General features: G+C 36.0%; 1 protein-coding gene across 3 annotated transcripts in view; it reads right to left on the reverse strand.

Annotated features, from left to right (window-relative positions):
- Positions 1-2,647: 2,647 nt before the first annotated feature.
- The window catches only part of TBC1D19 (TBC1 domain family member 19), a 131,296-nt gene continuing 113,985 nt past the window's right edge, over positions 2,648-19,958 (reverse strand). For all 3 annotated transcript variants that reach the window (XM_010988505.3, XM_064487636.1, XM_064487641.1), the window contains 5 exons: positions 17,066-17,175; positions 14,803-14,894; positions 9,512-9,627; positions 4,834-4,904; positions 2,648-3,812 (listed from right to left, as the gene is read on the reverse strand). In XM_010988505.3, coding sequence (XP_010986807.1) covers positions 3,738-3,812; positions 4,834-4,904; positions 9,512-9,627; positions 14,803-14,894; positions 17,066-17,175 — 464 coding nt within the window. In that variant the 3' untranslated portion in view covers positions 2,648-3,737. The remainder of the gene's footprint in view (positions 3,813-4,833; positions 4,905-9,511; positions 9,628-14,802; positions 14,895-17,065; positions 17,176-19,958) is intronic.

Genomic DNA, 19,958 nt, shown 5'->3' on the forward strand with positions numbered 1-19,958 from the left:
GACATTGTCCTTTTGAGGTCATGGTGTGTCTTGACTGAAAAGAAGTTTACAAAGATTCCCCTAGTGTAACCAGTGTGTAGATAGGGGTCCTGTGCCAAATAATGATACCCATGTTGTAGAGGATTACCTAAATGGGAAAATAACTGTGTCTTCAATGAGCATCCTTTCTGTTGCAAAGAGAATCTCTGGCTCATGTAGCAGAGTAAACAGTCCAGACAGAGACTGCGGGGGGGGGGGGGGCGTGAGGGTCAGCAAGGTCGACAGAGCAGCTTCCTGCTCCTTCCGTCCCTAGGCTGCGGCAGCGCCAGACCCTATATCCATCCTCCCTGAAAGATTAAATCAAAGCCTCAGAACCAACTTTCACTGATTTTGCACAGTCTTAGATTTTGTGCCGATCCTGAAGCAATCCCTGTGGCCAGAGGGATGGTACTTAACGACCACTTGGCCGGGATCCAGAGGTCCTGGAGATGGGAGTCAGCCTCATCTGAAGCACAAGCAGACGGCGGTCGATCTCCAAGGAAAAATTAGAGTCTTTGTAGAAGAAGGGAGACTACAGATGCTGACGAGGAATTATGTTGTAAGAAAAACAGATTCCAACAATTTTTAGAACAAGTCAGGGCGTACAAACACACATGGACAAACTTCCTCTTTCATCTTGCATGCCTACTGACTTCAGAATAAAGTGATGTGAGACTTAACACGTGTACAAAAAAACTATCACTCAATATTCTAAGCACCATATTAGTAAATGAATGGTTTTATGAGAAAAAGAGTAGAGTGTAATTCTAACTTATAGGCTCTGGGTACCTTCACGATAGAGGAGAGATTTTTAGTGGGGCCTTGAACAGTGGAGGTCTTTCTGGAAGAGACAAAGTACGTGGCCACAGCTGGTGGAGGACCAGCACGTAATCTGGTCAGGCTGCAGTGAAGCGGGATGGTGACCAGGGTGGGAGCACAGGAACGGGAAGGTCAAGCTGTGGAGAATTTCCCCCCACTATGCTACAGAGCCTGGACTTTCCCCATGAAGCAATGCGGTAGTGTTTACTTTTTAAGTATGTAAGTGACACGGCGGAACCTGTATTTAGAGAGTGCAGGAGCAGATTAGACACTTTCTGAGATAAGAACGGAGATAAGTGTTGGGGAATAAAGCCAAGTTGTGAGCTGGAAGCCGAGGGAGTTCAAGCCTAATGGTCTCTAGTTTCTCTATGAAACAGGCAGAGAGAGCACGTGCTGCGTGTAAGGGGGTGCATGCCGTTCAGACAGGCTGGAAACTACAATTAGCCCTGAATGCTGCATTACCAAAATATTCTGATCAAAGAGATTGTTCAATAAACTTCCATAATATAAGACTGTACATACCACATTATTGAACTGATAATCAGGAAAACCAAATATAATTGGTCTATTAGGCCATCTCATCTTCGGTGAGAATGCCTCAGGCAGAATACTTAGGTAATTATCACTGGTGACTCAGATCCCTGTGATCACGGGCAGAGCCTAGGCCGGTGCGTCAGGGGTTGGTGGGAGAGGGTTTGGGAGGACGCTGGAGGAAGGAGGCCAGTAGTGTGTGGAGTGCAGCTGGAGACGGAGTGGGTGAGGCAACCTGAGTGCCCCTCATGCAGTATTTTCATAAGCAGCCAAGAGCAGCCCGTGGCTCAGACGGGGTTTGTGACCGCAGCAAAATGCCTGGCAGCCTCCCAGGTTTGGTTTTGGGATTCAGATTCAGGACTACTGGCTGGAGCCACCTGTTCCAAATGAAAGGATCTGTATGCCATGGTCCATTCATTTTTTAAAGATATGGATAAAGCCTCAAATCTACAAATAAAGTCATACAAAAGCTAAGGAAGTTGGGCATTCTTCACAAATTATCTTCTACCACTTGACCTTAAAATGTCATATTTAAAATTGATTACTGACAACCTCTTATATTTGCTTGGTGCTTTGTAGTTAAAAAAAAATCACTTTCAAACATATTTTTTCATTTGGTCTTACTCAACCCTTTAAGGTAAACAGAGCAAATACAAAAAGTTCCTGCTGCCTGTCCACTTCCTGCCCCTCCTACCCTCCTGCACCCAACTTACAGGCAAGAGAGATTAAATTATCTAGGGACTTAGAGCTAGGACAAGAACCCTCCAGTCTAATGTCTTCTGCTAGACTACTACATTAACACTTTTTAAAAAGCTTATGGATATTCTCCTAAAGAAAAAAGCCAAAGATGGGTGTATCTGTATACATTTGACCCCAATCATCCAAAACTCTCTCTCTTCCTAACAGGGAAGAGAGGGAGACAGCAGTCAGGCATGTGCGCATCCTTGTGACGAACGTGCATTGGTACACACAAAGCGGCAAAGAGTATGATTATAACTGTACCACCTGCAAAAGCAGTGAAGTGGGGTTTATTAAGAATCACTCACTGAATAAATGATTATTTAGACCTCAACAAGTCAACAAGTACCTGATGGATAAAAGCATATCATTTAGGTTTTCAAGTTAATAACTAGCAGTTATATCAAATTCCACCAGGCTTGCAGTCTTGTGCTAAACCTCATACATTTCCTAACATATACTCTCTTAATAAAAGACTCAGGAAATACATTTGGATAAAACTTAGTACAATTCTAGGCATTCAGTAAGACTATTAATCTACTGATTCAGAGTTTTGTTGAAATGATCAGCATCTCGAATTTGAGTTTAAAATTGAAAGACAATGATTTTTAGGCTTTTTTTCCCCTCACATTCTATTATTCTGTATTACAGAAATGCTAGGTCTTTAAGTAGAGATATAAAATAAGACCCTTCACTTACAATAAGGACCAAAATGAGACTGATGTCTTGCAGAATAGAATGTCTTCACTTCTAGAGTGAATGTATAGTACCTACTTCTGGCCTCTCTACGCTGCTCTGTCCTAGAGGTAAATCTTGTTAAACCACGCTTCAGTTAAAGCGGATGTGGTTCTGATTTTTCATTCCCTTCACGGAATCCTTGGGTGTCTTCTTTGTATACTTCCCAAGTAACGGTATCTGTCAACCTCAGCCCCGTCAAGGCTTCTAACCAAGAGATGGAAGGTTGCGAAGTTTGAAGGGATCACTCTGTAATTTCCTTTTTTCCAGAAATCATGACTGAAATATTGTCAGCTGGAGATGACTGTATTTGGCCTTCCCCAACAGAGATCTTTGAGGGAGAAATAAGGTGGGAGGGATCTAGAAGATCTCTGATGAGAGAAAGGTTGTTAAAAACACCAAAGTACATTTGAATTCCTATTTAAAAGCATTATCTTTTTCAAGTCTTCCCACATCCTACCCCACCCCTGGCTCTGAGTGAAGAGCATTTATAAGACAAAATGATTCATTATCTAGAGACAAATTCACAAACTGACATAAGAGAATTGTCCCAGAGGCTACATTACCTCTTCAAGTTTATTACAGTATCTTTAGTTCTTATTGCATATATTGTTACATGCCTTTCACATCCCAGGATTATCTAGAGTGTGCTCAGTTTAGCAGAGTTAAGTCTATTGCTTCTGTCTTGAAATTCAGCAGCATGCAGTGCATTCATTACGTGGTGTGCAGAGCTATTGTTTCAAAAAGTGAAAAACTACTTAGGTTTAACTGAGGAGGGAACATGATCTTTATTGGCTTATATGCAAAGTTTAATTTTGGTTTTATGCAGAGTTTGCATAGTTCATGATTACTTTCTAATGAAAAACTAGATGTGTTGTCAGTGACCTTGGAGAAGATCAGGTGACAGTAGCAAATAGAAAAATCTGAAGAAGAGGCATAACTTTTAAAGTAGAAAGGTCAGCAAGAACTGCCTGAAACAAACAAACAAAAAGGAATCATTAATATGGGTGTTCTGGTCAACAAAGCGAAGCCTATGAGATAAGGTACAATGGAAACGCCCTTACAATGCAGTTCTGACATCAACATGCTCTAAGTCCTTCAGATTTGTCCCAAATCTCTGTACTGAAGCTACAACCTTCCTTCTCTTTTCTGAATATCTTAATGCTAGAGCGTGTGTAAAACGCTCAAATGTGTGGTAGAAAATAACCTGGACTCTAGCCCTGAGCCTTCTTCAAATACACAAGGTAGCATGAGTTTCTAAGAGGTCTAACATTTCAACTTGCTTCTATAAATAAACGTACATTATGAATCCTGTCCTGTTATACTAGTGTAAGGAGTAACTGACTTTGGGAAATCATTTTGAGATGAAACTAATGTTTATTCAGTTGCAAGATGCATAAACATCCTCTTCCCTTTAAACAAGAATGTAGGCAGCTATTTTAAGGATAAAATTTACACTTCTATGAGCGATAACAAAGAGAGGAATATTGTAAGCCACTATTTAATTGAATCATGTTTCAGGTATAAGTTATACTCTTGAAAAGAAATCAGCTTTAAATAATTAACTCACAACTAAAAATAACCACAAAGCCCCTATATCTTTACTATATCATCCAAATATATGCTCTTTAATTCCTTTAACTAGTTTGTCTTTGCTCTATGAGCATAACACGCGGATGTGAACAATTACAACAACACGCAACATAAACCCCAATAGCTTCTATTAAAATTACTAGGCCTCTTGTTTCCCATAATGATTATAGTAGTTTCCTATAATAATCTGTTTATGACTTCTTCTCAAGAGCATTGTTTTCAAGTAATTATGGATTTTGAATACTTAATATTACTTAGCTCGAAACTTAGAGGTTTTGCCCAAGTTAAACAAACTAGGCTACGAGTGCTGTGTGTCCTGCGTGTCTGGGACCGAAGTGCCCACGCCTGGCGGTCTCTCAGGAGCTATTTCCATCCCATCTGAGTGAAACTTATCCTTACTTCAGCTGCAGCCAGTGATGTCACCTCCATCAGGTTCACTGCTCGGAAAGCAAACACAGCAGCTGCCAGGACTGGAAAAGAATGCACACTATTTCAACTGCTGGCCTGCTGAGCAGACAGACAAATTTACTGCTATGCCCACAACCCACTGTGAGACCTCAGACGTAACTGCAGGCCTGCCTTCTGTGTTAAGGTCTTATGATGAATGGAAATTGTCTCCTCTGGAGAATGGCATCCAATGGCATCGTTTTGGGAAAAAGAGAAATTGAGTGGTTTTAAAAAAGTCATTTTATAACTTGTTTCCTTCATACCTAAAACTTCAATTGTAACAATTTTTCATTTGTTTTTTTTTTTTGTCTTTTTTTTTTTTTTTTAGTGGGGTAATTAGGTTTATTTATTTATTTTGACAGAGGTACTGAGGATTGAACCTAGGACGTCGTGCATGCTAAGCACATGCTCTACTCCTGAACTATATTCTCCCCTTCAATTGTGAGTTTTTAAAAGGCATGAAGATCTAACGACTGTCATATAAATGAAGGTTTCTTTGGATGCAGGTGTTTCTTACTGATGCAATGGAGAGGCTTCTGAGAAGTTATATGCAGATTGAATTTTTAAAAATATCAGATGATGTTTCATGTGTAGCAAGGAGGTATCCTGATAAAAAATGTGGCAATAAAGTCTTTCCTTAAAACTATTTTTATAATATTTTGTAATATTTATATTTTTGTACTCAGCACTGATTTTCTTAGAGTGTCATAAGTGGCTGTGTGAGTGGGGTGGGCTGCTGTGGGACTGATCCTGACATTTACATTAATGTTGGCTACAGGAAAAAGAAGTTGAAACTTTGAAAACCAACCAACCAACCATTATAGAACATCCTGAAGCTCAACAATATATATCGAGTAGAAAACTGAATTTGGATTTTTGTTCCCATTAATCATATGCATATGAAAAGAGTAATGCTGACATGCAGTACATTTTATTATCTAATCTACCATAAAACCTCATGGAAGGGGAAGAGTCACCATGAACAACGGAAGGACCCATGTAACAGGTTGAGGCAACTCTGATAAGGAGATGGTACTCTGTCGTCATGATGTGACTTCTCCCCACTTTTCCCATCACCAGGGGTGGAAGTACAGTCCCTACCCAACAAATCCGTGGAGTTTAGGAAATGAATGGTAAGGAATCTTTAAAATTATTTGGAAGACTGGTTTCTAAGTATACTGCATAGCTAATGCAAATTTTTAAAAATATTTTTTCTCTATGGGAACAATAATAACGATAATAGCAGTTAATTCTTGTATCAACTCTATGAGTTAAGTACTAATGTTACCCCATTTTACTAATGTGGAAACGGAGGTGCTGTGAGTCTGGACGACACATCTGGAGTCACGCAAGTTGAATACAGCACAGTGAACACTCATCTCTGACGCCAGAGCCCAAGCATTCAACCACCATGTGATGACATTGCTGAGACAGAAGGTAAGCAGGAATGACTCATCCCTGACACGGAACTCTGCTGCTTTCCTAAGAATCACCTTCTTTTCTGTCCCTCAGGATGGTTTTCCAGAGTGGCCTGAAGGATGGTGCCATGCTGGTCCTGGGCTCTGGACCACAAGGTAGGTGGTAGTGCCTGATGAGCAGAAGTCAGGATCAAGGCCTCTTAGCTTCCCCAGACAGGGGCCGAGTGCAGCCAGTGACTGGGAAGCACAGGCACTTTTCGAGGGGACAATAGATTTTTGGACAGTTTGGCCAAATAAATAAATAAATTAGGGCTTGTTAGAGAGAAAAACTCTAGGGGAAAATAGGTGGTAATGGTAAAACAAAATTTAAACAGCCAAATTAGTAGGGATTATCTAATATGTAACAAGGGATATAAGAGATCTGGGACAAAGAATTAACCCTTTAATTGAAATAGAGAAAATTTAAGTACTTTAAAGTCACTGAGCTTCCATTTTTACAAGAGTATCAAAGAAAACCAGGTCTGTGGACCAGCAACTTTATGGTTTTCTAACATCTGGAATCATATTTGACAATGGAGACATTTTAGAAGCTAATGTGATCACCATTTCCTTTTTTTGTGTATAATTTAACGGAGTTGGTGAAAGCCTGACAGCATGGTCAAATTTTCTGCTGTAGCAGGAAAGAGTTTTACATGGCGGGAAATTGTTTTTCCAAAGGTAGATAAGAGGGGGAGAAAAGAGCAGTTCACTAATTAGCTTCAGCACCCAAAATGCTTATGTGCTCATAACCTTTATTTATCTTGGTGTCACATCACAGAGCTTCCTTTCCGTCTGCTTCATGTTTGGTTTGCCCAGCCCTTCCGCAGACCAAGTTTATTTGCCAAGGAGAAAAGGTCTATACTTTGGGATATTTTCAACTGAAATCATGCTTCATATGAAATATAGAAACTCAAATATTTATCTTGGTCTTTTAACCTGTTCTTGTTACGTTAATTCTAAGAAACTCTAGCATGAACGTTAAGACACCTGTGCTTTATACTGCTCTTCAAAAGCCCCCAATTAATTCACAATTCAAACCAGTGATATTTACTAAAATATTTCTAAAGACCATATAGACTCACTTGAGCAAAAAAGGTAGCCCTAAAATATTCAGAACAGAAAATGCATAAGATAATCAAACCTGATTTGTATACATCTACTTCTAGTTACCTACCCTCTGGCTCTTGATCGGAATTTCATGGTAGGGAAGTGCCCATCAGTCTAATTCCATTTCTAGATGTTCTACAATTCTTCCCTGTTGATTTTTTAAAAACACTCAGAGAAAGTGAATGGATGCAAGTGTGGACTGCACGTCTACCTGTTCATCAGTAACTTTTTTAAATGTATTAAGTTCAGAGCAGAGTACCTGGCTTAGAGCAAATGCAGCAATCACCACTCCCTTATTTCTCTCTTACTTCAGCTTGCTGAGGGCTGCTAAGTTACAGAATGGGAGAATTTAAATTGGAACGGGCTTTGAAGGTCTTTCAATTCAACATTTCTTTCATGACAGAAAACCTCTTAATCCTTCAGGTGACAGTTAAAAAGCCCATTCTGCTTTTGGAAAGTCCTAATCGTTAGAAAGTACTTTCTTATTCTGAACCCATTTCTTTAATATTCTCTAATGTCTTTCTGAAATGATACAAAAAGCTACATGCAATACTCTTTAAAATTTACAACCTACCTCGAAGAGAGTTATTTGGTGGAAAATCTAAAATCCTGTCACCTGAGAAATGGTAGCAAAAAAACAAGACTACTTAGCCCGGAAAATAGAAGACTTCAGGGAAAAGAAGAGCTAAGAGGTAGAAAAAACCTGATGGTGACCCTGGTGTAACGGCAGTACATTGTAACAAGTTATATTACTCAGAAATGAAAGCGGCTACTTGGTAAGACAGAGATTACCCAACACTGAACGTTCAGACAGAGGCTGATAAGGACTGCCTGTCAGAACCATTTAAAAGAATTTGTACTGATGATCTCTAGGAGTCCTTCCATCTCTAGATCGTATGGTTCACTGCCATTCAGCCAAAAAAGATCAGGAAAGACCATTTCTTCCTGACTCATGTTTGTAAGGGCTTTAAAAACAACTGAGACAGAAGGATACTGGGAGTTGTCATCTGAGTACACCAGGGGCAACGTTTATCTTTATGGCACTTTGTTATTACCCTAATTTTCCTTTTCAAAATGCCACCTAATTACTCTAGACCTCTTAGCATTCAAAAGTATATTAATATGATACCTAGAGAATCTTCTGCAAGAAAAGGATCTTCAATTAAGCATTATTTCCAAGTGGCCCAAAGAGGGGTCTTTACAACGCACTTGTTCTTTACATTGGGTAAAGAAACAAAGGTTCACACATGTTGCATAATTTGCTCAATATCACACAACTGGAAAAGGTTGGAACCAGCACTCTGCCAACTTTTCCACCCTCCATCCATGTGAAAACCTTGTAATACTTATTTTGAATTTCCTGATGATCCTAATGATAAAAATATTGAGTCTATTTTGCATAAGAGAAGCCAGATAATATAATAAGAAATCTGTGCTCTATGCATTATCAAACAGTCGCTTGTGTGTGTATCTGTTGCAAGAACTGCTTAATTATTAAATAAAAGATGGATTTGTGGATTCCTGAAAAAAATATTTCTTTTTGGCTTAAGAGACTACCTATCAGGGAAAAGAGCCACCAGGCCAGGAGTCAGAGGCTGTTAGCAAAAAGGAAAAGGTTTTGAATTCAGCATAAACTGAAGTCCAGAAGAGCTGAGGTTTCAGCTACACAGGGAGGCTCAGTGTGAGTCTGGATTTTAGGCAGCAGTTGCGAAGGGGCACAGAACAGAATGCTAAGAGCGTCAGAGGAGTCAGGAGAAGAGCGGGAGTGCGCTACACGGCTGCACAAACCTGGCGGATGCTGAGACCGTAAGCCTGGGCTGAACTAAAAGCAGGGGAGGGATAATGGACTTTCCTGGAAGTCCAGAAAGACTAGGAGTGGACTGGTGTTGGGCAGTTACATAGGCAGTGCTTAACTTCTAAGGCAGACAAATCTATTAAATGTTCGTGAATTAGAAACAACAGACAACTGTAGGGTCACACTCCAATTACGGACGGTGAATGTTAGAAAGGAAAGGGGCTTTACCCTAGAAACAGCATGTGATTTACAAACAAGCACTTACTCTTACCAGCAAGAATTTCCAGAGAGTTGTACCCTAGGATTCTATCCCACAAAAGCAAGAGTTGATCTGTAGCTAAGTATCCAGAGAAAGCTCGAACCATCCATTTAAATGATATGCGAAGTCTGTAAGCAAAGAAAAAAGAAAAGAAGTTTTACCAGGGGAATTTTTTCTCATCAAAAAGCAGTATCAGAAGAACATAACCAGTTCTATTATTAAGGTAACTCCTTTGTGGGTCTTAAAAATCACCTGAACATTTAAAACTCAAGCACTCTATTAAGAGCAGTAAAAGTGCAATAGTGAGAAACCATGAGTCCTCAAATTAGTGATCTCAAAGTATTAAAGAGAAAGAATTACATTGCTGGGCCCTACTTTATGTATGAGTTGATCCTTTAGGACACTCGCTACTACATTCTGTCTTTCAGGGTGTGTACTAATTAGCTATCAATGAGGTGGTCTTAAGAGTCTTAACAGTTCGAGGCAAACCATTTGAATTTTTATTCAAAATACCTGAAAGAGAGCTTGATAGCTGCATATTTTTACAATTCAATAAGTTATATTCCTACCTTTCACTCAAATAGCTACATAGGATAAAAAAATAAAACAATAGGTAGGAGTTTTTGATGACAAAGAAGAATAGTTTTAAAACTATAAGGGAATTTAGAAATAGATTTCTGATCTCAAACCTTTTGTTTGAAAAAGTAGGTTATCAGAACTCTAAAAGATCAACCAGAAAATTCAATTAAATTCTATTTTGTCCCCCCCAAAATCCTAAGAAGTATGAGATCTCACTGTTTTTATAAGTAGGTAAATTTACAATAACAATTTATCTCTGGTAACAAGAAATAAACTCTTTAGCTTTGGTGCCTAAAGAGGTAAAATAGCCCCTCACATTTCTGTGCTATCTACTAGCAACTAAATATCACTTGACTGCCCTGAGAGGTACTAGAGGTACTAGCCAAACTCTTTGTTAAAATTGTTATCATGTTATATAGATAAATAACTATATATATCTACTATATAGATAAATAACGGGATCCAGAGGTTGCCTTTGTTGGTGTCAAATTAATTCTCTTAAGACTGAGAAAGACCCCAACTTTCAGAAATTCCTCAACACTAGATAACTATTGTTCTAATATAACAAGACACATGTAAGCAGTAGTACTGATAAGTCAAGCTTTTTGGTTGGTTTTAGAATATCTTTTTATAGACCCAAAGAAAGTTTTGGTCACTGGATATTTTAAATTTTGAAAATTCACTAACTTTCAAGTCTAAATTATTAACTTCAACTAGTTTCATTTTACTGGATCTCGCATAGTGTCTCACCACATGTCATGCCTCCCTGCTCCCTAGTATATGTAGCACAGAATTAGTTTCTTAGAAATAAAGTTTATTGAGGTATAATTTATGTATAGTAGAATTTGCTTTTATAATGCACAGTTCTGAGTTTTGTTAAGAACCAAATGGGAAGTTTAGAACTGGAAAATACAAAAACAACAAAACAATAACAACAACAAAAACCCTCACTGGATGGATCCAATAGCAAAATGAAAATAACCAATGACAGAGCCAGTGAATTTGAATATAAATCAACAGAAAGTATCCAGTCTGAACTACAGCGTAAAAAGGATTGAAAACAAAATGAACAGAGCTTCAGACACCCATGGGATAAGACCGAAAGTTTTAACATTTTTGTCACTGGAATCCAGAAGAAAAGGAGAGTGTGGTACAGAAAAAAATATTTGATGAAATAATGGTTGAAAATTTCCTAAATTTGGCAAAAGAAGTAAGCCTCAGATTCAAGAAGTTCAGCAAACCCCCAACAGGATAAACCCAAGAAATCCATGCCCAGATACATCATAACAAACTGCTGACAACTGAAGATCTTGTTAGCAGCCAGAGGAAAAATGATTGATATTATTTATTCCTGAAATGTTTGGTAGAATTTGCCCATGAAGCCCTCCAGGCCTGGAGTTTATATGAAAATAGAATGTGATTAATTACAGATGTGTATTAAAAACCCTGGGGCACTGTTATATGCTGAATGCTTTTATGCCCTCTCCCCCTAATTCATATGTTCAAACTAGACCCCCCGATGTGACGGTATTAGGAAAGTGGTGTGGCCTTTGGAAGTTAATTAGGATTAAAGCTATGAAGGTGGGTTCTCATGATTGGGATTAGTGAACTCATAAGTCATGAGAGGGCTTGTTTTCCCTCTCTGCTCTCCATCATGTGAGGATACAGTGAGAAGTCAGCAGTCTGCAACTTAGACGGTCCTCACTGGAACTCGACCATACTAGCAACCTGCTCTTAGACTTACAGTCTACAGAACTGTGAGAAATAAATCTCTGTTGTTTATAAGACATTCAATTTATAATAATTTGTTGTAGCAGACTGAACTAAGACAGGTATCTATCAAAAAATATTTATAAATAATAATCCAATACTGAAGATAAAAGGGACTAAAACAATTCAACTCAAAAGTAGGCAGGAAAAGAGGGAAAAAAACAAAGAGCACATGGAACATACACAAAATGTCTATCAAGATAGGAAATAATGTTAATTGATATCACTGTAATTCAATAATCAATTACATTAAATGTAAATAGAATAAACACACTGATTAACATTGGAAGACCCATATTTTTGATAAGAAAGTCACCTAAAAGTAAAGACATTGATCAATATATTAAAAGTAAAAGGATAGAAAAGAATACTGTACACAAATCATAATAAAAAGAAAGCTTGAATGACTATATCAGAAATAGATTTATTACTAGGAAAAGACATTACTTGATGATAAAAAGATCAATTCTCCTAAAAACAACTTCAAATACATGAAGAAAAAATATATATAGCAATGAAGGAAGAAACCGACAAATTCATAATTTTAAATGGAGACTCTAACAGTTCTTTCTCAAGAATCAGTAGAAAAAGTAGATAGAAAATTAGCAAGTATATAGAAGTCTCGAACATTATCAACAAGTGTGACTTCATTATCACTTATATAACATCCTACTCAACACCAGCAGAATATGAATTCTTCTCAAGTATAGATGAAAGATTCACCAAGACAGATCATAGTCTGGGTCATAAAACAAACCGCAACTATTTAAAAGAACTGAAATCTTACGAAGCATGTTGTCTAACTGTAATGTAATTAAAACAGGAATCAATAACAGAAAGATATCATACCTTTTGAAATATTTGGAAATTAAACAACACACTTCTATGTAACCTATGGTCAAAGACGAAGTCATGAGAGAAATTAAGAAACATTTTGAACTGAATGAAAATGAAAACATAATGTATCAAAATTTGTCGAGTGGAGATAAAGCAGTGCCTTGTGGGCAATTTATAACATTATTGCTTATATTGGAAAAGAAGAAATGTGTCAAATTAATGATCAAAATTTCACCTTCAACAAGTAGAAAGATGAGCAAAATAAAATTAAAGCAAGAATACAGGAAGAAATAACAAACTGAAGTGCATAAATCAATGAAATTGAAAATAGAAAAACAGAAAATCAATGAAACCAAAAACTGATTCTTTCAAAGAAGAATAAAATTAATAAACCTCTAGCCAGAATAATCAAGAGAGACAAGATGCAAATACTAATCTCAGGAATGAGAGAGGTGATGTCACTCTGATTCTACAGATATTAGAAGGCTAATTAAGAATAATTAGGGAATATTAGGAATAACTTTATGTCTGTAAATACTATAACTTAGCTAAAATTCACAAAGTACTCAAGAAGAAAAAAATAACCTGAAGAGTCCTTATATCCTATTTAAAAAAATTAAATTCTAAATTAAAAACCTTCCAATAGCATCAGCTTTAATTCATGAAAACATTTTAATAATTGATTCCTAGCCTGACAACTGAATTTTTATATTTTCTCCTGCATAAGAATTTTAATTCATAAGTCACTGAAATAAATTTGTTCCTTTTAATGATTAAATTTATTCATTATATAAATAGTCTAAGAAAAAAAAATCAGGATTTTAGTTTCTAGCAATAAACTACATGTCTTCACCTAGTAAAGGAAAATAGTTACATTCAAATATTCATTTCACAATAGCAAAAAAAAAAAAAAAAGAGGTCAGTTTACCACAAGTTTAAGGAAGAAAAGACTTGTGTATAATATAAAATATCTCTGCCATAATATTATATTTTATAATGTTAGTCATTAACAGAACCCTATTTTTTAATGGCTACAAAAGAAAGAGTGTCAGCTAGGTAATATCAAAGAATGATATAAGGTGTTATTTTATAAATGGCATTTTTGAGATCTAAGATGTCGGAAATTTGATGGTGCTTTACATAACGGAATATATATATATTTTCTTCAAATAACTCCATGAGGTAGGAATTCTCTTGATCTTAAAGATGAAGGAATTGAATTATCTTGATTTAAATCAAGAAAGAAACTGAAGCTTAGATAAATTAAATATCTTTCCCAGGATTATATAGTTTAGAGAATTTGAGTCTGGGTCTGTCTGTTAAATCCACCCATTCATCCATCCATCCATCCATTCATCCATCCATCTATCCATCCATCTGCTGTGGATTCAAGCGTGGAGAAGACAAATACTGAACTGTTCTATTTCCCGTTAATTCCTTTGTGGTTGCAAAGAGTTAATGTTCCTTTCAAATATGCTCTTATAGAGGAGAAAATTGTTACACAGAGAGGAAGACAGTAACAAAACACTGATAAATCATTAGGAAATTTCTGTTGCCTTAGACATTGTTAAAGAGAGAAGAGAATCAATAACAATGAAGTCCACAGACAACCTACATATTCACTGATAACTCATACTGAGATAAATGAACAAATATGTAAGCTTTTGGAAGGAAAATCACAACTAGATAATTGACCTAGTTTCTTTTAATGAAAGACAGCAAACTTAAACCTATCTGGCTTTCATAAGTTGTTCTCTGATAAACTTAGCCTACATTGACTTAATTTTAGTATTGTCACATTTCTTAGGTAGTATTTGTTGCCACAAATTGTTACCTCAGTTTGGGCCAACGCCTTTCATTATGAATAGAAATTAATTCTTTTGCTGATTCTTGTACCAAGCGCAAAAATCCTAGCAAATAAGAATTTATTAGGATTTTGGTAAGTCTTCTAAGAATTTTTGGCACAATGTCGAGTTACAATTTACTACTTGATAATTATTGTTTTATTGGGGAAACTGTTAGTTTAATTTCTCTGAAAAATTACTGCATCTTTGATGATAAAAAAAAAAGCCTTCTGATATCAATTTATTCTTCAACTAGTAGAGAAAAATACTCACGGTTGAGCCCCAATTTCTCGTAGATGATAAAAGAGCTGGGGGAGATAAGTTTGAAGAAGAGTTTCAAACAGCAGACAGAGTGACACAATACCCTGGATACAATAATAAATCACAAGAGAAATGCATAATTTAGTATTTCAATATGAACTCTGCTGACAAATTATTTAAATGGAAATGAGAAAAAGATTATCAATGTAAATATTTTTTATTTTGTTTAAGAGCCAAAAATAGTAAATGCACTAGAGTTCCCTAACACTGTTCAAATGTAAGTTTTGTCCCCCTTTGTGGATCCTCACTCTTAAAGACACGCTAGGGAGCCTCCTTTTTGACAACAGTAGGGCTCCCCACATAACCTGGCATGTAGCAATGTTTAGAGTTCAAGGAAAACACCATTTAACAGAAAACCTGCTACTTTGTAAGCCATGTATTCTCACTTAGGCCTAGCAAAATTAGTTTTTTCTGGAAGCATTCCAGTTTCCAGGTATTTCTCTGGTGCTACAGCCGCACCCTTACTTTCTCCCCCCACGTGTCCCTTCCCTTCCAGCTGCCTCACCCATCAGGGGAAATATTTCCTGCTTTTTTTCACTCTTTCATTGAAACACATCCCCAGGGAACGACTGACTGCTGAATGCTTGACATTTGCGTCAGGAAGTTATCAAACAAGAATGTTTGATTACTTACATAAGGATAACTTTTTTAACTGAAATCTACTTGTTTAAAAGGGCATTATTTGTAGAGTACAAGCAGATGGTTTTTTCAAGTGCATTTATTACTTGACAACTCTGAATAAAGTCTTTCTTGCAGCTCAGCATTCCTTAGGGTTGATCTCTGTAAGGAAGTTTTAATCCTCTTTTTGAGTTTCTAAAGAAGTAAGGCTGTCATGGTACCAAATAGTTCGGTCTGGCTGCAGGCCAGAAAAGGAGATGACCGCCTGGAAATCTTTATTTCACTGAATAAAGAAGGGCAGAGCAGGGCTGTCTCAATCAATTAGCTGAAAAAGGACACCTTCAGGTCAGCGTGGAGATAGAGAATGAATATTCAGAGTTGCTCAGTGGCAAGCTTCAGTCGTCTGCACAGGGGAACACTAGGGTATGTAATGGGCAGCCAGTTAAAATTTTTTTTAAAACTCTTAAGTATAAACTACTACAGAATATGAGAGCAAGAAATCTGATGGCTAAGAATGAGTTATTTGATAAGAGAATTATTAATACACTTCTGGTTATTCTAGATTAAATGTTAATGTAAAATAGGCACTAAATCAAGTTATCTCAGAGAGAAGAAACCCAAGATGACTGCTGGTACTTCATTTGCTCATCTGTGACGTCCCTGGGTCTCTGTTATTTGCCAGCTTTCACTGGCAACGTCTGAGAGCAACACTGGAGACAGGAAGGTGGAACAGGAATACATAGGATTCAAATGAGGGGATAACGAACAGCTACTTAGTTTAGTAGCGGTGACAGTTTCTTCTTTTGGGAAACTTGGTAGCCCTGACATATTCTAATTTTTAATATTTCTTCTGGAGAGTCAGTCTGGTTACCAACAAGCAGACCAAAGCAGATTCAAAGACAGAAAAAGTATAACTGATATAAACACTGTTTTAATGCAGGCTTCAGTGGGGGTGGCGGAAGGATACGATAAGGGACTAGCCAGAATAAAACAGATACAAATGTTCACCTCCCAGTATGCTTCTTGAATTTCATGTTAAGGCCAAGGAGCCATCTACTGAACAAACACAAAGAAAACATCTAGTTTGACAACTGATAATTAGCCAAATATGATACTGAAAAATAACTGACAAATAAATGTTTACTTTTCATTAACGAAGAAAGATGATGATGATGAAAACCATAACAACAACAGTAAAAATAGCAGCTATTTATTTACCGAACACCTGCCATGAGCCAGGTACTACCCAAGTGCTCTGTACACTTCTCCACAGCACTGCCAAAACTAATTATCAACCCCATTTCATAGATGAGGAAACCAGCATTCAAGGCAGGCAGGCATCTTTGTCAGAGAAAATAACACAGACTTTGCTATGTTTTTTCTTTCAACATATAAATGCAATTGATTTAGATGCTACTGATAAAGGAATGTTTCCTCTCTAATTATTACCAAAACTATTTAAATACCAATTTCTTCTTCTCGTTCATTTATTCTATAAGCAAAGTGTTGCTTGACATCACAAATTAAGATTTGTTTTTCTTAAGGAAAGAAAGAACCAGATTAAAGTCTAGTTTGATCCAATTTTTTATGAACTTACAGAAGGATGAGAAGAGATGGAATGAAGTCTGAAGAAAAAACGCACATACATCTCACGGAATATCTGATACAGTTTGGAAGGTTCATGGTATAGAAAACAAAGTGGTGCAACTGAAAGAACAAACAAATTAATTGATATTATTGCAGAACTATGAACATCTTAAAAATAAGCTCACAAAATGTGAAAGAAATATTATATAGTTATAATATTCATTTATAGCCAAGTTTAAAATCATATATATTTTTTTTTATACTGAAAGGGAATATATGCACATGTAAAACGTTGAGTCATTAAAAATTAGAAAGGAGTAAATTATAAACTATTATAATCTCAACAGAAGAATAAGAGTGACAAAATGGAATTATACAGTGATATTAAAAATTCAAAGTAACTTTTAAAAACCACATAATGCCAAATCTCTCTTTTTTTGTTAAGTGAAGTGATAAGAAATTGACAATCAGGCAGTTCATTTTTACTCTGTCCCACAAAGGATCTTTCAAATTTTCTTAAATTTTGGAAGTCAAGTAAGTAAAATATAAGATGATTTACGACTAGCTTTTAGAATGATGGTCCTCAACTAATTGAATTTGAAAATTAACGTTTTGATCAACACTTTAGGTTATTGTTCTACACTGCCATGTTTCAAAATGTATCTAGACAGTTTTCATAGGCTCAAAATAAAACAGCTCTAAGAACTTATTTCTCTAATGAATTTGAATTGTTTTCTTTTGAACCCAGTTCACGGGAGCTCTAAGCACGGGTGGGTCAACTCAATCAGAAAGCTCATAGCTGAATGTCAGAAAGTCAGATTTTAAAATCAAATGGGAACCTGACAGTGTGATTATTTTGCACAGACAGATGCGGTTATGCTTTTTATATTTTCAAGACTCAAGAATTTTAGGCAGCATAAATATACTTACAATGCAGATATATACAACTTTATTATCTAAATATTAATTTTAATAAAAGTGTCTTACTTATTGGGTAATTTCATCTGAGATACAAATCAGACAGGTAAGAAGGTTTTGGGCTCTACAGTCCGCAGGTGATGCCCCGAGGGCAGTGGGCATTAAGAAAGAAAACCAGTGAGCCAACTCAGCTCATTTCTCTTTGACAATGTGAAAGGAAAAAATGATTAAAAAAAAATTTAAATCTGACAAAACAGAAGTTCAATTATCTGGGATAAATTTTGGTGCACAGTATTACTGATGAATAAATCACCAAAAACTAGCATTACAACTGAGAAATTTCACTTTTTCTGAGGGGCAAAAGGTAGACAAACCAATTTTGGGGTAAATATCTAAATACATACAAAAATAACTCCTTCTATATATTATAGGAAAAAACTTTATATTATATATATATTTAAAAACTGACAGCTATATCTTTTCACTTCAAAACTAATTTTATTTTCAAAATAATTTACCACTTATCGAAATAGACCAAATTGAAGTATTCCATAAATTAAAAAAAAAAACTCATGTTCTAATTGCAACAACCTAAGAAAAAGCAACGTGGCGCAAATACATAGTATTATCACAAATTCAAAGTGAAAGTTTGGAATTTATTTACTTTTTCTAATGACGCATATTTTTTCCTCCAACTTCTTAAGTGACTGATATGTAACAACTGCAATCTGAATCTAAAGACTGGAAAGGTTCAGTCATCATTAATGATCATTTGCAGTGAAGGAATGAAAGAGAATTTTTAAATCAGCACTTTTCTACAAACATATATAATACAGAAAACTTTACAATCAGCTGTTATTCAAGAAGCTACATTTGTTTACGTTGAATTCCCTTATATAGCTATGAAATGGAAAAGCTTTAGCCCATTACAGATAGTATGTAAAAAAATCTTCTACATGACTTTGTTTTCTTTTTTAAGCATCTTTCCGTATTTAGTTCTTCCATAAAAATGAATTAGATCATTATCTTTTTAACTAATTAAATACTGCACTAAAGGAATTTATTTATGAAATAATAATATACTATACCAACAATAAAACTTTCATTAATCTCCATTAAGTAGGAGGAAGGATGCCCAGTTTAAATTAGAGAAAAGTTTTGAATAAATTTTTAAAAGAGATAAGTATTATAATTTTAAACAAATACAGTAACTAAATCTAAAATGTCCAAGTACTATCTCGAGTTCCTAGGGATGATTTGTCATTATTCTAATATACTGGTTCTAAGTAAGTGGTGCAGATCTTAAGTGCTTGTGGATACTTAACATATTTTTCTAAAATAGTATAAATAAACTCTCAAAATCAAATATTTGGCATCATCTATTTCCTTAGTGAACATTTTCCCCTCGAGTGTATAAACCTTAACCTTTTTCAAATGTCCAGAAATGTGAATAGGCAGGAGTCAATGATGTAATTTGTACCCTGAGACTTGTTAGAAGATTTAAAATTTCCTGACATCATTAACTGTCCTCCAAATCACTCAAGTATACCTTTTAAAAATGATTTACTTAAAAAATCCTTGCAGTTGGAATTATTAAAGTAAAAGATGTAAAAGGGCTAACATTTTTATTATTAGAGATAAACATTTATATTCTTAACCTTGTTTTTTTAACCTTTTCTATTTTAAATTCCTCACACATTTATAAAAGAGAAACATGCTGGAACTTCAATATAACGTTATGTATGATGTTACGAAATTTTGGTTGCTCATGAAATTAAGCAGAGGGACCTATAACTCAAGCCCATGACCAACACTGCCCAGAGCAGCATAATGCAGAATTCCCAGGCACTCTGAATCCTTTTGTTTTTCATTGCTATGCTGGTTTTAAAAGGTTTATATTATGTCATCACCCTGATTCTCTGATGTTGAACACCCTGAGGGGCTTCTTACAAAGAAAAGTGTTAATTTATGGCTGATTCTTTCAC

Source organism: Camelus dromedarius, chromosome 1 (genome assembly GCF_036321535.1).
Source record: "Camelus dromedarius isolate mCamDro1 chromosome 1, mCamDro1.pat, whole genome shotgun sequence".
Classification (NCBI taxonomy): domain Eukaryota; kingdom Metazoa; phylum Chordata; class Mammalia; order Artiodactyla; family Camelidae; genus Camelus; species Camelus dromedarius.